Below are 17,686 nucleotides of genomic sequence, written 5' to 3' on the forward strand. Positions count from 1 at the left end.
TCAGTTTTGCGCAAAATTTTATTTTCTAAATCGAATCAAAATTGTGACATAAAATAAAGAGAACACACAGTGCAAGGTGGGCATCACCCAGGTCTATAATGGCACATTTAGCATATAGCTATCTAGCTAATCTCACAGATCACACAAGTCTAAAATGAAGGAACCTGAGTTATAGTCTATATAAACGGGTTGCTACATCATACATTTAAAACAGCAAAGGTAGAAAGGATCATCACGCACCACAGGATTTCTCACATCATTAACAATAGTTCAACTTCCCATGCTAACACATTAGCATTAGCATTCTTGACTAAGCTATTAGTGTAGTCTTTTTTTATAGTTTAAACTCTGTAAGATAACTAAACAGCTGTACTCCCACTTCAGAAACTTAGAGGTGGATCTAGTTAGCAATGCTAAAGGCATCTGGTAGCAGTAAGATTCTGAACTGGTGTGTTAATAAAGGCTCATTGTGTTGATTGGAGTCAGAATAAATAAGTATTTGTGGTTGGGAGGTAGTCTATCTTAAAGGCAACATTATTATTATTTCTATGTAGAATTTTATCCCTGCTTTTTTATTGAGGTTTCTCTGGAGTAAGTGTTTGAAATGCCTTATAACTAAAGCAACCAAAGTTTTTATGATCATTATGTTACTATAATCCACTCACAAACATGTCTCCAAGATGGGCAAGCTTTCCAGACTGCAGACAAAATGTATACAAATTACTTATTTTAGAGTTTAAATTAAAGTACATACATAGATTCAACAAATCTGCCTGGCCAGCTCAAGAAAGAGACCTTCTAAGCTATTAATGAGCACTGTGTTTGTTTTCAGTCTGAGTCTGATGGTTTGGCTGGTCTACCGACATGATCAAGCTAGGGATTGATCTGTATGATCAATCTGACCACACATTTACACAGTTTTACCAAAAGGATCAACAAACTTTATCCAATTATTCAACCAGATTGAGCTGCTTGAGAACCCTCTTGGTAAAGTCATTCAAGGTAAACCATCAAACTCAAACGAAAACATAACAGCTTAACTAGTGTTCAGTACATTTTCAAATGATTTTTATAACCACACTGACCTTTTAAAACAGTTTAGACCACCTGAAAGATACTAAATATATGTAAGAAGTGGATTAGCCTATGACAGGAACAGGAACATTACATCACTAGCTCTTACATCATGGCGATTTGCTCTAAGGATTTGAGTTCTCATAATGCTCAACCCCAGTATCCCTTCAACAACCAAGCTGCTGATGAGTGGAGCACGTCATTGTGCTAGTGGATAAGCCCTCCCTCGATATGGAGATCTGTGCAAGTGAAGTAGTCAGAATGAGCTGGAAATAAAAAAAAATAATAATAATGTAAAATATGTTGTTCAAGTGAAAATTAGACACTAGAATTTAAAGTACAGTCAGTCTTGGTCATAGTTCAGGGGCGTCCAAACTTTTCCTGGGGGACAGAAGTAGAAATATATGTGCAGTCATGGGCCACAGACTATGTAATAAAACAAATAATGAAATATACTTATTTATATAATAATACATTTTCTTGATTACTATCCTTTATGCACCATTTTACTTGAGTTACCATCTTTTTTATCTTTGACATTGTTGGGTAAGCTAAGATTTTCCAAATTGATGTTTCGTTTCATAATGTCTCTTAATTTCATACTCCTTAAACATACACACTTCCCTCTAAATTTAAAATTTTCCAAAGTGCCTCAAATCTTCTGGATTCACTGTCTATTTTCCGTTTCTTTGAAGTTGCCATGTTCTTCCAAAAGGTACATTAATGTAGGCATAATGAAGGAAAGAAAGATGATGAGGAGCGTTTTAGATTGGGTTTATGTGATAGCAACTCCCAGTGTTCAAATTTTGAATTGCAAATGATTAAAACCTGCTTAATAGCGAGCCAACTTTCAGTTTATTTATAAAATACCTTGCAGACCGTAGTTTGGACACCCCTGTTATACTGGTTTTTGGCTTGGTGAGGTTAATTGCGCATGGTAAACAGGCCAAGCGATCAAACACTAACACAACATACCCTGTGGTGGTCAATCAGCATAAACAGCTTGGCGAACTCGAGCTGGCCATGCTGGTATTTTCAGAAGAGCTATGCTAATAAACACAGTGCTCTCTGTGTATGGTCACATGTAATAATGTGATGGGATGCTTGCCCAAATTCTGTGAAGCTTGTCCTACCTCGTAACATTAGCTATAAAGGAACATATCTGCAGGCAGAGAATCGATAGGTCACTCGATATAAAGCAACAACAGAACAAAGACATTAATCATCTCTTTCTCTCTGAATCTCTGCAGCTATGGCATCATCTTTGCGCTGTCTGCCAAGCGCAGGCTGTAAAATATACTGCTTGTGTCACAAAGTTGTGTTCCCCATCACAGTGGCCTACCAGACTGGGTGACATCACTGTCATAAAGTCCTCCCGAGCAGGCGGCAGAGAGAGAGCGAGAAGGGGGACGGCCGAGCAAGGAAACGGTGAGAGAAAAAAAAAACGTGAACACTGACTTGAGAAGATGCTCATCCAATGATGAATTCTTTCCATGTTTCATCATGAGAGACACAGAGATGGAGATCTGAGAGAGGGATCAGATCAAGGCACTGCAGAATTGACTGTTTCTGCCTTTCGTCTGCACCTGAAGACCCGATTTACACCACAAAGGGCTCAATTTATCCAATCATTTAGACTATTACTGCTGTCAAACAGCACAGTCTGTTCTATACAGGCAGTTGTATTGGTAACATTTTGCAAATAGATTACATTAATTAACTGATACTAGTTAGGACATTATCATTTTAGCATTGTAACCAATTTATTTATTATGTGTTTAATAAATTAATCATTCAAATGAAGAGTTTAGTGTTTATTGTTCAATAATGTCTTAAAGGTAAAGTATGTAGATTTCATTTGTACCTTATTATAACTTCTTGTACCTTTAACTAGTGTCAATAAATAATTGGATAAGACATTAATTAACCATCTAACAATGTTTATTATGTTGTCATTAGGACTGTTAATGTATGTACGCTTATTGTAAAGTGTTACTAATGCTGATACATTTATGGAATTTACTTGTTTACTTACTTTTTTTAAACCAACTGAGCGATCAATTATACAGTTTTACAGCTATTATCACACTGAGTTACAGGTTGCAGGAGAGTGATGTTAGTTATGTTTTATGGGACTCCTGTTTATGGATGGCTGGGGCATCACCAGGAATCACAATCTATGACAAGATTCATTCTGGAAACCTAGATTTCATATTTTATGCAAATTTTCTCACTTTCTCAATTTTTTCACTTTTATGCCACACAATGTATCAGTCAAGTCCCAGTGTAAATATTCCATTACATGGCTTTCCTTCCTGGTCAATTTAATAAGACTGTAGCCTGCGTGTTTACTGTGGTAAAACGAGCTACGTGGGATTAACCGCTAGCAGACAGCACCTTGGCTTATTGGAACACTCAGGGTTCCTCAGTGTAGCACTGTCGGGTGGTGTTTACTAGCCCTAAGCGCTGCCAACCACTGCTAGCGCTGCTGCCAACCACTGCTAGCGCTGCTGCCAACCACTGCTAGCGCTGCTGCTAACCACTGCTAGCGCTGCTGCTAACCGCGCTAAAATATTGGAAACAGCTTACTGTAAATAAACTAAAGTGCTTTACTTACCCAAATAAAGGAGAAGAAAAGGGCAGATTAAAATCCAGTGCTTGTTTGACTTTGAAAGAAAATATATATATTTTTTTAGGAATTAGAATTTTGTTTACTTATGTGCCCCCAGCAGCGAGACCTGCTAATCTGGACAGGAAACATGGTGACACTGTTGTTCCTTAGTATTGTCACTTAAAATGCGCTTTATAATACAGTGCGACTGTAAAATACGGTATGTTAAACTGTTCGCATTATCTTTACACAGTATAAATCAATTTCAACACTTATAATTAGCCTTTAGTGTACAAATAGGACACACTGATGTTTTTTTTTCCAGAATAAAAGCGTAGCTAGTGATGCTAGCAGTCCATCTTTTAGCTAAAAGAGTAAACAGCCTGTCCCGAGCCTGTCCCCTCAGCACTGCAGGACCACTTTAAGACTGTAAGGGTAGATTTGCACATCAAAACTAATATTTGCAATTCAGAGTTGAGCTTGCAGATGAGAGCTGAAGTGCTAGATTAGTGTTTGATCAGTGTTTAAGCTAGGTGCACAGTTAACACACACACACACACACACACACACACACACACACACACACACACACACACACACACACACACACACAGACAGACCCACAACATTATTTATATCCATAATTCTAATCTATAAGCTATAATCATTATTCTGTACTAACCGAACTCTATATTAACAGAATTTATTCACATAATGAAGAGTGTGGACCACGTAAATGGGTTAATTTCATGGCAGTTCCCAGAAACTGGTAAATAATTACAGAAACAGAGCATCATTAGGCAGTCAGAGGAAATTTTGAAATGTGTTTTTTTTTTATTTTGGTCTCTTTGATTGAAATCGTACTTATACTTTTTAGCTTGAGTTACATATATATGTATATATATACAGTGTTGGGCACGTTACTTTGAAAAAGTAATTAGTTATAGTTACTCGTTACTTCTCCAAAAAAGTAACTGAGTTACTAACGGAGTTACTCCACTATAAAAGTAATTAGTTACCAGTAAAAGTAACTATCGCGTTACTTTTTATTATTCGCCCGTCAAAAAAAGGAAATCAATTATGCATTTACTATTATTATTAGAAAAATAACAAAAAATAACAAACGAAAATAAACCCAAAATGTTGACAAAAATATAATCTAACGAATTTCAAAAAAATAAAACGAAATTCTCCACACAACCAAAGAAAATTACTAAAACTTGTAATACTGAAAAAAGCGGAAAAACGCGTCTGGGGATGAAATTTAACAAACCAAGCCACACTCAAAAGAAATATGTATATATAAAACAAAATAATGGACAAAAACAACAATTTAATGCCAGTTAAAATGGTATTAATATAACAGCTTCACCAAAAGAGAATAGAGCTTAGATCGTGCCCAAAAAATCCGACCCAGCCGGAGCCCGTGCACATTCTGCCCAAGCCCGAACCATAAACTGTCATTATGAGCCTGACCCGATCCGCCCCATAAACTGTCTGTTTTCGGGCTGATTGAATGAGCGAAATATAATCAGAATTATGTTAATTAACACTGTAACATAGAAGCATAGAACTATTATTTAATTTAAATTATTTTTAAGAACAGCTACACACAGTGCTGCAAGTCAAACGCGGAGGCGTTCACGTGCGCCCAGAGCTACGTGATTACAGTTTTCATTTTTATTATAGTTTAATTTTATTTTGTTTTTATTTTTTCTGTTCATTTTAGGGTGGGCTTGCTAGCGCGAGCGCTTTACACAAGAACTAACGGACCACGAGTGCCGCGCGCTCGGCACAACAACTCCCGCTGTACAACTCCGCTGTACAACAGCGCTTATAAATAAATTAAACACAAAAATGAGGGTATTCTATCAGTAATTTCAGTTCGTTTTAGTTAGTTTTATAAACACAAAATACAGTTCGAGATAGTTATGTTTTTCCTTTTAATTACCGTTTTTATTAGATTCAGTTAACACAAATGTTTTTCACTTTCAATTTTCGCTATTTCGTTCGCTTTAGTGAACAATAATAATTGGTTACTTAGCAACATTGTGATTATCACACCAGAGCTTTATATAAAATAAAAATAGGAGCCTGATTTCGGGTCGGTCCTCAGGTCAGGTGGGATTCGGGCAGAGAATCTAAGCTCTAAAATAGAAAGCAGCAGCACCACAAAAACCGGAGCAGCTAAAAAGAGCTTAACGTCCTTAATTCGGAACTTGGGTTGTCCACGGCAATCACTGAATTGATTAGAGCACGCAAATCGTCACAATTGTGCCTCACTTCACCACACCAAACCACAGGCACAGCGGCCAGAAGCTCAAGTTCACCGGACAGAGGAGGGGTTAACCAGGGCAAAGCGAAATAAAAAAAAAAAGTTCATAGAGCTGCTAAAGTAACGTGCAGTAACGGGGTGTCGGAAATGGTAACGGCGTTATAGTTACAGTCATAGTAATTAGTTAGATTACTCGTTACTGAAAAAAAGTAACGGCGTTAGTAACGCCGTTAGTTTTAACGCCGTTACTCCCAACACTGTATATATATATATATATATATATATATATATATATATATTAAATGTGGCATTCTGCCTACAGTGATCAGGTCTTCCAGTGGCTGTTTTCAAAGGATTGTAAACATTGATTAGAAGTTACACACATACACACACACTGCTGGGTTTTCCAGTTCCAGCCCTAAAGGCCGAAGAGTGCCCCTTGAGCTAAACCTTGCTAGGTTTGTTGATGAGAACAGAACAGCAGGTCAGACATCCGTCCACCTTCCTCTTCTCGTCGTTGGGGACAGGGATCAGCATGTGGTCCTTCAGCTTCTCAAACACCTGCAGCACATCAGCAGAAACAAAAACAGCAGTGAGATTTCTTTATAAGAGCTGTAAGATCTCCTCAATCTCGACGTCCATATCAGCGCTGAGCTGAACTAAACCATCCAATTTTTTCCCATTTACCCCCAATTTTGCACGCCTAATTACCCAACCCACTCACTAGGACTCCCCCTATCACTGGTAATGACCAAACACACCAGGAGGGTGAAGACTAGCACATTCCTCCTCCAATACATGTGAAGTCAGCCACCTCTTTTCCAACTGCTGCTGATGCATCATTGCGGAGCAGCATCACAGAGCACTCGGAGGAAAGTGCAGCGACTCAGTTCTGATACAACAGCTCACAGACGCCCTGTGCTGCGGACATCAACCTTTTGTGATGTGGGGAGAGAGAGCGCCATCTACCCACCCGGAGGGAGCGAGGCCAATAGTGCCCCCTCTGAGCGCTGGCAGCTAATGGCAAAGCTGATCAATTACCCATTCTAAACTAAATAGAAGGTAGTCATTTGGCACATGGCTCTTAAAATCATTAGCTAATTACCCTAAATCGTTTGCAATAGCTAGTCAAAAAAACCCAAAAAACAGCATTAATAAAAAAAGAACTGCTAAAAATGAATGACGGTCAACAACTTGTTGCTTGTTGACAGTTAAGCACAATGTTAAGCAAGGCTTCAGGATGTCGCCGCAGCAGGCCAAGGCAGGAGCAGCTCATGAACCAATCCTGCTTTGGAGTGAAGATCGGATCGCCTACCTAATTAACATACAAATGCATAAATATACGGTGGCCGAGAAAGCCCAGCGCAGTGCAAATAGAAAAGCGCTGCAAAAGCACAAAACACATCAATCAAAATTACAACACAGGCGCAGCAAATAGAAAAACGCGCTGCAAAAAGAAAAACGCGCAGCAAATAGAAAAACGCGCTGCAAATAGAACCACAACACAACGGAAGTGAGTCACAACACAACGGAATTTTCCCGGGGGACCTTAAAAGATGCTGTACCAGCTGTATACAAAGGACAATAAGTGGCAAGCTTCTGAAAAGTAAGTAATGTTTATTACCTGTGATTACCACGGTTGTGTGCATATTATTAAAAGTTCTGCTTCACAAAACGCCTTGTTTGCCACTTATTGTCCTTTGTACACATAGTGAAGTCCGAGACGTTACTGAAGACGCAGCTTAGCTGGTACAGTATCTTTTAAGGTCCCCCGGGAAAATTCCGTTGTGTTGTGACTCACTTCCGTTGAGTTGTGGTTCTATTTGCAGCGCGTTTTTCTATTTGCAGCGCGTTTTTCTATTTGCTGCGCCTGTGTTGTAATTTTGATGGATGTGTTTTGTGCTTTTGCAGCGCTTTTCAATTTGCACTGCGTTGGGCTTTCTCGGCCACCGTATAAATATGGTAATATGTGAATAAATACCTAAAGTAAAAAATAATGGAAATAAATCAATGTAGAAAAAATGTTGAAATGAATGAATAAATGCAGAAACATATAAAGAAATAATAAATGTAGGAATACATTAATCAATAAATCTATATAAATAAATGTATTCATTTATTTATTCATTTATATGTGCATTTATTTATTTATACTTATGTAATTTTTCATCCTCCTTACCTCAGTGCATGTATACTCTTAACTGGAGTATTCTGGGATATTTCAGTGCGTGTATACTCTTAACTGGAGTATTGTGGGATGTTTCAGTATGTGTATACTCTTACATGGAATATTCTGGAATTTACACTCTTTTAGAAATAATTTAACACCACACTGAGTCATATATTAACTCTATGTAACTAATCAGTTTTAACACATGTTTACTTTATATGTAGAACAACTAACAAAAGTGTTACATTTAATTATTTTTATCACTCTAGACACTAGTGTTCATTTTCATTTACTTTTGTATATGATTATTTCTGCATGCTTAATAAAGAATAGAATCAGAATGAAATCAGTTTCATTACATAATAATCAATACTAGATCCAACATATCTATAAACTAAAAAGAATGAATGACAGTTAATTAGCCCCAGTTTGACTCAACTCAAGTATTTTAATGACGGCAAATTCATCAGCTTTACCACTGTAATTAACATCAGCTAAAGCTAATTCCACACATAAAAAAAAAATCAATCTAGGGCCATTTAATTAAGGGTGCTTGTTAAAGATCATTTGACAGCTTTTGGGACTGAGTGTCAAGAAATGGAGAGAATTTGAGCAGTATATTTTAATAAAATAAATAAATAAAACAAAATTGAAGAGATACGTAACTGTGTGGATGTTCTCCAGCAACAAACCAGTGTTTTCCTACAAGCCCTCCAAAAGAAAATACCTCTCTCTCTCTCTCTTTTACTCTCTCACTCTCTCTATCTTTCTCTTTCTGAATGACTCATGAGCAGTGCAGAACCTGCCCAATGAAAACAAACAAATAAATAAATACATAAATATTCTTGTGAACCTCTTAAGTAAAGCTCCAGCTCTTCCTGTCTGTTTTTTTTCCCGCCAAGTAGCAGCAAATTCTGATAACTTTTAGTGTTTTGAGCCCAGAGGCTCTAAATCAGCAGTGTGTGTGAGTCTGGCCTTTTTTATACAAGAGCCACTGACTTCCCCTGACTTCGTTGTCTTTCACCATAATGATCTGACCCACATCCAACAAGGACTGTTCAGTTACTGTCTAACAGAGATCCTAGTTACTAAAATAAGGTCTATATTCAGATAAGGTCTGCTTTCACACCTGCCACGTTTGGTCCGGACTTTCGGACGTTTCAGTTTGGTCCGAACCAAAGTAGCAGGTGTAAAAGTGGCCACTAACCACGGTCCGGAACAAAGGACCAGATTTTGGTTCGACCAAGAGAGGTGGTCTCAGTCCGGATCTTCTGAACCATGGTCCGGTTCTCCTGCCGTGTGAAAGCGCTTTTCTGGATGGTTCGAACTTTCGGACCAATTACAGGAAGCTGAGCAGGCGTTCCTCAACAACGGCAGCAGAAGAAGGAATAATAACCAACTACTACTGACTGCAGCCTGCGGAAAGGCGGAGTTGGACGTCCAGCACGTCCAGTCCCCCCCACTTTGTCTACGCCACGCCTCGTCAGTCTCGCAAGCTTGTAGTGTATATACACAGTATTTAAGCCGGACAACACGGCACATTATATTTAAAGTCCGCGAACTGCCCTGTACATTGTTTATTTCCGTTCAGAGGCGGAGCTAGGACATGATGCTGACAAAGTGGGCGGAGCTGGATGCACTGGACCCTCTCAAAATAACTGGAAAAGCAGAAAAAATAAGCCGTGGATACAGTTGCCTCAGTACTAGCACGTTGTTTGGCCAATTTGAACTAACCTAGAGTACTGTGCCTGAAGTTGCTGCTGCTGCTGGTATTAAAACCACAATAGCAGCAGCATTACTATGGAGATGAAATGAATCTGTTCATTCATTTTATCCTGATCCTGGAAAGGCTTCCCGCCGAATTAACCACCCGCTGAATTGTCAACACGCCAACGTCAGACGCATGTCCTTCTAAAACCAATCAGCGGCAAGTTAAGGAAAACGCATCGATACGTAAGTGATGATGAAAGGAGGTAGGAGTATCACACAAAGGTCTTTGGTGCGCTCCCTAAACTGCAGTGTGAAAACAAAATTAAGCAGACCAAATAAATACAATGTAGCAAAAACACATGAACCCTATTTCGGACCACGCTCCGGACTTTCAGGTGTGAAAGCACCCTAACTCTAATCATAACCTCTGAAACTAGAGTTTATGTAAAGGCTCTTCACAAAAGACAAGAGTCTTTTGTGTTGCTTCTGAAGGTTAGTCTTGTTTTTCTCTGGTTTTATTACTTCCATCCCTTGACCTCGCACCTTAGTTCTGAGGATTCGGAGGGAGTGAGGAGGGGACGGGTGTGTTACATAAGCGCAGCTATAAAAAGCATCCAGAGTGTTTCATGTCAAATAAAAGAGAGAGAGGAATCTGAGCTCCTCTGTAAGGCTCCCCGGTGTGAGTGGGGATTTGAGGGTCTCATGGCACACATCAATGTTTAAAACCTCCACCTGTTGACTCTGGACGCAGTATAGGAAAAGGAAAATGCCTTTCTGCTTTAGGGCCAGATGAGAGAGACAGCGTAACTGTGTGTGTGTGTGTGTGTGTGTTGGGGTATGGGAAAATTTTCTTTTGCTTTTTTATTATCTACTGAACCAAATCACACACTAATCACACCTAGCTGCAGAACATTACTGATTTATCATCTTAACCAGAGCCTCCCTCTGTGAATAATAACTGATCTAATCAGGCTCCGCCCACAAACCTCAAAAACGCAGTGCAGATTTTTACATAATGCTGGCAGACATCCTTTTTAAACAACAGACCTTTCTAGGAATTTCTATGAATAATAAGATATTCTAATTATTTTAATTTTTCATTAAATAAAATGATTTTGTATTTAAACTGTATTTCTTTTTTATACTATGAAACTTTATGTATGTGTGTGTGTGTGTGTGTGTGTGTGTGTGTAACCTTTGCGCTCTCTGGAAACTGCTCAGGTGTGCAGTGGAGGAGGACGTGGCCTTTATCTGGCAGGTTCATGTAGATGCAGTTTGCAGCGAGATCATCAGGAACCGTAAGCTTATCATACTTATGATCACTCATCTGCTGCATCGTCTACAAAAAAAAGAGAGAGAGAGAGAGAGAAAGAGACAGAGAGAGAGTATAGTGAAGTACTGTTCAGTACATGAATACATATAAAAATAACACCTCAGATCGCTGCAAAACCCAGCATGTACTTGTGTCTGATATGTAATTGATTGAAGATGGGGTCTGGGTAGTGTACCTCTTGGTGAAAAATCGCTGACTGCTAGAACTGTCTCTACAACACACTCAAAGACACTTTGCCCAGAGAGGGGGAGAGAGAGAGAGAGAGAGAGAGAGAAACGAATAGGGCAAATCAGAGAGATACAGACAAAAAAGAACAAGAAAGAAGCAAAGATAAAAACAGAGCAAAAAGAGAGAAATAGAAATAAAGAAATAACAAGACAACGAGAAAGTAAGACAGAAAAGAGAGACAGAGAGTGAAAGATAGAGAGAGACAGAGAAAGAGACAGATAGAGCAAGTCAGAGAGATACAGACAGTAAAAAAGAGAGCAAGAAAGAATCAAAGATATGGATAAAAAGAAAAAGATGAGAAAGATAGACAAAGAAAGAAATGACAGCTGGAAGGAAACAAAGATGGACAGAGTAAAAAAGGAGAGGCAAAGAAACAAAGAAAAAGGAAGAAAAACAGGAGATAGAGAGTTAGACAGAAGAGTAGGGCAAATCAGAGAGGTACAGATACAAAAAAGAACAAGAAAGAAACAAAGATAAGGACAGAGCAAAAAAGAAATAAAAAGAGAAAGTAAGGCAGAAAAGAGAGACAGAGAGTGAAAGATAGAGAGAGACAGAAACAGTAGACAGAGAGAGACAGAGAAAGAAACAGACAGAGCAAGTCAGAGAAATACAGACAGTAAAAAAGAGTGCAAGAAAGAAAGGATAAAATGAAAGAGAAGAGACAAAGATAGACAAAGTAAAAAAAAAGACAGCTAGAAAGAAACAAAGATGGACAGAGTAAAAAAGGAGAGGCAAAGAAAGTAAAAAAGAGAGAGAGGGAGAGAGACTGTGTGTTAGAGAGAGAGAGAGAGAGAGAGAGAGAGAGAGAGAGGGAGAGAGACTGTGTGTTAGAGAGAGAGAGGGAGAGAGACTGTGTGTTAGAGAAAGAAAGAGAGAGAGAGAGTCAGGTATTTGGGAGGTGAAGGGTAAACAGAGTTCAGGTGAGGTGTGTTATATAACATACTCTGGAAAGGGTTCATAAATTTCAGTTAGATTTTTGTACACGGGCCAAAGTTTAAGGGGGCATGTGTTTTATAGTATGATGCTGTGTGTGTGTTTGTGTGTGTGTTTGTGTGTGTGTGTGTGTGTGTGTGTGTGTGTGTAGTGGAGGTAATAAATCATTCAGGCACAGTTGGGATTAGGGCTTAAACAATTACAAAATAATTTGGAAAACTAATAAACGTCACTTATGAGCTGAACCATATTCATATGATCATACGAGTGTACGAGTGTTCTCACAGACTGTGATAAACTACAGAATGTGTAGGGGAGATATGGCTTCTGCTGCTTCAGTGCCCCATAAAAACGAATGGTTGTTAACGGTAATTTGAATAATTGTGCTAAATATATGTTCCATTACAGAGAATTATAGAGCATTATAAAGTGGAATAGAGCATTCTGAGGATCTACTGAGTTGTACAGATGACTTTAGGGTGATACACATAACTACAGACATGTATAGTGCAATAATATAGAGATTTAATGATAATTATAGAGCAGTAAAGAGCATTATATTAACTAGTATAGATAAAAACAGAGCTGGGCAGAGCATTGTAGAGCAGTATGGAAAATTATTATTATAGATAGATATAGAACAGTGACAAATAAAACATTAGATTAGACTAGTAACACTAGCTTTTTAGACTAGTATAGAAAATTATATAGAGCAATATACAGTATTATACAACAATATATATAAAAAAAATATATATATACAGTATATAGTATAGGTAATTAAAGAGCTACAGTATATAGAACATTTTTTTAGTTTTAAATAGACTAATAGAGCTGAAAAAACACACTATAGAACTTTCATAAGCATTATAGAGCAGCACAGAGGATTATGGAGATTTACAGAGCGGTAAACAGCATCATAAAGCATTATGGAGAACTATAGATATTTATAGTGCAGCATTATATTTAATATTACAGCAAAACAAAAAAAAAACGGGACAGAAAATGTAATTATAAATTTAATTATAAAACTCTATTCTATTGGTAATCATAGAGCAGTAGGCTATGGAATATTACAGAGCATTGTAGTTTGATATGGAGAAAAGTAGAGCTGTAATCAGCACTATAGAGCAGTATGGAGAGTTGTAGAGAATCATAGAGCTGTATTCTGTAAATTACTGCAGAAAAATATATAGAGCAGAGGCAATTATAGAGCAGCAGGCAATGTAAAATTATTATTAATATTATTATGGAATTTTAGACTAGTATAGAAAATTATATAGAGCAGTATACAGTATTATACAACAATATATAAAATATACATTTTTTTACAGACCAGTAGCAAACAGAACACTGGATTTTTCTACTAGTTCTGTAGACTAATAATTTGAATTTTAGATATGTATACAGTAATATAGAGCAGTATATAGTATAGATAATTACAGAGCCACAGTATATAGAACATTTTAGACCTTTTTTAGTTTTAAAGAGACTAATAGAACTGGATAACGCACTATAGAACTTTATTAAGCATTATAGAGCAGCACAGAGGATTACAGAGATTTACAGAGCGGTAAACAGCATCATAAAGCATTATGGAGAACTATAGATATTTATAGTGCAGCATTATATTTAATATTACAGTGCTTTGTAGACTGGTATATAAAAAAAAGAAGTTCAGAACTGTATACAGCATTTTAAAACAAAAAACAAAAAACAGTACAGAAAATAAAAAAGAGAATTATACAACTCTACTCTATTGGTAATCATAGAGCAGTAGGCTATGGAATATTACAGAGCATTGTAGTTTGGTAGGGAGAATAGTAGAGCTGTATACAGTACTATAGAGCAGTATGGAGAGTTGTAGAGAATTATAGAGCTGTATTCTGTGAATTACTGCAAAATATATAGAATTATGGAATTATAGAGCTGGATAGAGCACTATAGAGCAATACCAAGAAAATAGACAGAAATTACCCCGAAAGCTGTGTGTGTCTGAATATGTCAGTGACATACAGTGTGAGAGCCTTGGCTGTATCGGTTCAGAAAGTGTGTGTGTGTGTGTGTGTGTGTCAGTCTTGGCCGTATCAGTTCAGTGCTGGGTTTATATGAACTGCAGTAAAAGCAGCAGAAGGAAATCTGCTAAAAGCTCGAACCGCTAAACAAATATTTACTGGGAAAGTCATGAAATGCGCTCCAGGCAACCAGCGGATTCAAAAATGCCAGTATTTACTGCAGCGGATGCCTTCCCCCTGCGGTCATTAGGACTGTGTGTATTCTGGAAAGGAAGGAGAATATTTGCACCATCACCCCATCATAATGCCTCCAGCACGGCAGCAGCACACACACACGGCCTCTATTCACCACAGACAGAACCCAAACCCAGCAGAACTGCTTTAAATCAGATTTTAATTCTGATTACATTCAGAGTTTTACATTAACTGAGCACTGAATGAACAGCAATATATATACACTAATCATAAAGCGTTACCTCAGGGGACGGCCAGTGCGCTAATGGTAAGGCCAGGTTAATTATGGGAGATAAACTGAGGGCTGATTGCAGTGGCGTGCAGTGAATATAGTGGGTACCCCTTCTGCAACCACCCCCCCCATACCCCCCACCCCGCCGCCGGCCAACTGACACATAGATACATATTACAATAACTACATATTCTCTGTCTTGACTTAATACAAATCAACAGCCCACAAATGCAGCTACAAACTACAAAAGTATACAATAGACCACAACAATAAATGCTTAATTTTCCTACAAGTACAGCTGTTTAACAAATACCACTCGTTTGTATGTCTATAGTACGCCAGAACAGCCAAAACATTAAGTACACACAAAAACTCACAAGTCAGGCGGCCTATTATTGTGAATTAGCTTCACATTGAAGGACAGCCTTTAAAAAGGCTTTTTAATATGATATGACACAATAACTGTCTCTTTTGCAGCCGCAATTCCATGATAGTTAGCTAACTATTGAACGCATTAGTGCCGTTTATGACACAGCGCCGAGAAGGGGTTAGACAGCCATGGCCCCGCCCCGTAGTGAAAATCATGAAGCTGATTGGTTAGATTGTCATGCGACTTTGCTAATAGATTCATTATTACACCCTTCTCAAAATCAGGAGAAGGGTCCACGCAGTCACGTGGGGGCAGAAGCCATTTTAAAAAGCTTTGATTGGTTAGAACCGCTGTCAGGCAGATAAAAGAGTCCTGTAGCAACTGAAAAACACAGACTAATGCTTTGAATTAGTTGGTGTTTTTTTTTTTATTTTAGCTAATTTATAAAATACATTCTTACACTTACAATAGCTATGATATATATTTCCTGATTAAAAATTATGTAATTATTTACATGCATTTATTGTCATTTATTAGAAGGGCCTAACTGCACACCACTGGCTGATAGTGGGTGCAGGTGAATTATGGGAGATGGAGTAAGGGCTAATATCGGGGATATTCTGTAATACACGATACTTCCTGGCATCTGTGTTAATTTACCCCAAAATATTCTTTACAGCATGTTTACCCTATTCATGTAGTTTACAGTGCCTGTGTTTCAATACAAATATTAGTATTTGACATCACAATATAATTCAATATGTTCTAAGCAATATATTTTGGGATATTGATATATTATCCCACCCTAGTACCAACACACACACACACACACACGCATGGCAACAAATATGATCTATATGAGCCATGATTCTGAGTATAGGCTCCTTAAGTCTTTCTGATAAGCTACAGTCTGTCAACACTGCTTTATATAAGAGAGAGAGAGAGAGAGAGAGAGGGGGTGTCATTGTGAAAGTATTTGAGCCTGATGACCTCATGGCTAAAGCCAAATGCTCATTGGTCAGTTTTATTTGCTTGTTATGAGTAGAACTGCTGGAATCTCTGCTCTCCATGCCATTAAATACTAAACATGGAGTCATTCCTGGCTACAGAATCGCTCGCTCACACACACACACACACACACAGAAATTCAGAGTGAAAGGCAATATCTGTTATTAGAAGTAGCTGTTTAGGAGTTTAGAAACATCAGTCAGAAGCTCCTGTTGCAACACTTAGTTTAAGTGGGAATGAGCGAACATTCTGGACAGATCTGTTTAAGGGAGATGCCGTCACTCTGTGGCCTCTGATCTTTTGTCCAAAAACACCAGTTAGAGCCAGAACTCTCGAAGAAAAAGCCACGGCAGATCTGAGAGCAGTGGGGAAAGGCCTAGACTGAAATTAAATATGGCAAAACTATACATAAAAATGGTGTTTTATATTATGTGCAGTTATAGTAGTGGGTATAAGATATGGTACTGGGTATAAATGTAACTATAGAACAGAGTACATATAGCTATAATATAACTATAAATGTAGCATTAATATAAAAATGTTGTATTGTAATTGGAATGGATTTAATTATATAAATGTGTATATGCCATTCACTGGCATTACCACCCACTGCACTGTCCACTGTGGGTAGTAAAATTTGTCTTCTATGGTGTTTTTCCGGTACACAAAACACAGGAATGGTAAAATACCTGAAACCGAACTCCAGAAATGAAACAACCCATCCATCTGCACCCACTATCAGCCCTCACTCCAACTCCCATAATTCACCTGCACCCACCATCAGACCTCACTCCAACTCCCATAATTCACCTGCACCCACTATAAGCCCTCACTCCATCTCCCATAATTCACCTGCACCCACTATCAGACCTCACTCCAACTCCCATAATTCACCTGCACCCTCTATCAGCCCTCACTACAACTCCCATAATTCATCTGCACCCACTATCAGACATCACTCCAACTCCCATGATTCACCTGCACCCACTATCAGACCTTACTCCAAAACCCATGATTCACCTGCACCCACTATCAGACCTCACTACAACTCCCATAATTCACCTGCACCCGCTATCAGACCTCTCTACAACTCCCATAATTCACCTGCACCCACTATTAGCCCTCACTCCAACTCCCATAATTCACCTGCACCCACTATCAGACCTCACTCCAACTCCCATAATTCACCTGCACCCGCTATCAGACCTCTCTACAACTCCCATAATTCACCTGCACCCACTATCAGACCTCACTACAACTCCCATAATACACCTGCACCCACTATCATGTTATCACTATTATGTTCCAATAATTTTGCTCACAAAAAAAATGGGTGGGTTCAGACTGAAGGTGCTATCCTCTGAACTGTGCATTAGATCCACATGTAAATACCTGGAAATAAAAGCATGGAATTATGTACAGTAAGACTGACATTAACTAGCTTTAGAAGGTAGCATTAGTATTTTTTCATGAGAATGAAAGAGTGTCTAAAG

General features: G+C 38.3%; 1 protein-coding gene across 1 annotated transcript in view; it reads right to left on the reverse strand.

Moving 5' to 3' along the window:
• Positions 1-17,686, reverse strand: part of ddah1 (dimethylarginine dimethylaminohydrolase 1) — a 107,890-nt gene continuing 90,204 nt past the window's right edge. Inside the window, exons 5-7 of the mRNA XM_022677288.2 lie at positions 11,036-11,179; positions 6,411-6,521; positions 1-1,340 (exon numbers count right to left, since the gene is read on the reverse strand). Coding sequence (XP_022533009.2) covers positions 1,242-1,340; positions 6,411-6,521; positions 11,036-11,179 — 354 coding nt within the window. The 3' untranslated portion in view covers positions 1-1,241. The remainder of the gene's footprint in view (positions 1,341-6,410; positions 6,522-11,035; positions 11,180-17,686) is intronic.

Source organism: Astyanax mexicanus, chromosome 13 (genome assembly GCF_023375975.1).
Source record: "Astyanax mexicanus isolate ESR-SI-001 chromosome 13, AstMex3_surface, whole genome shotgun sequence".
NCBI classification, from domain to species: domain Eukaryota; kingdom Metazoa; phylum Chordata; class Actinopteri; order Characiformes; family Acestrorhamphidae; genus Astyanax; species Astyanax mexicanus.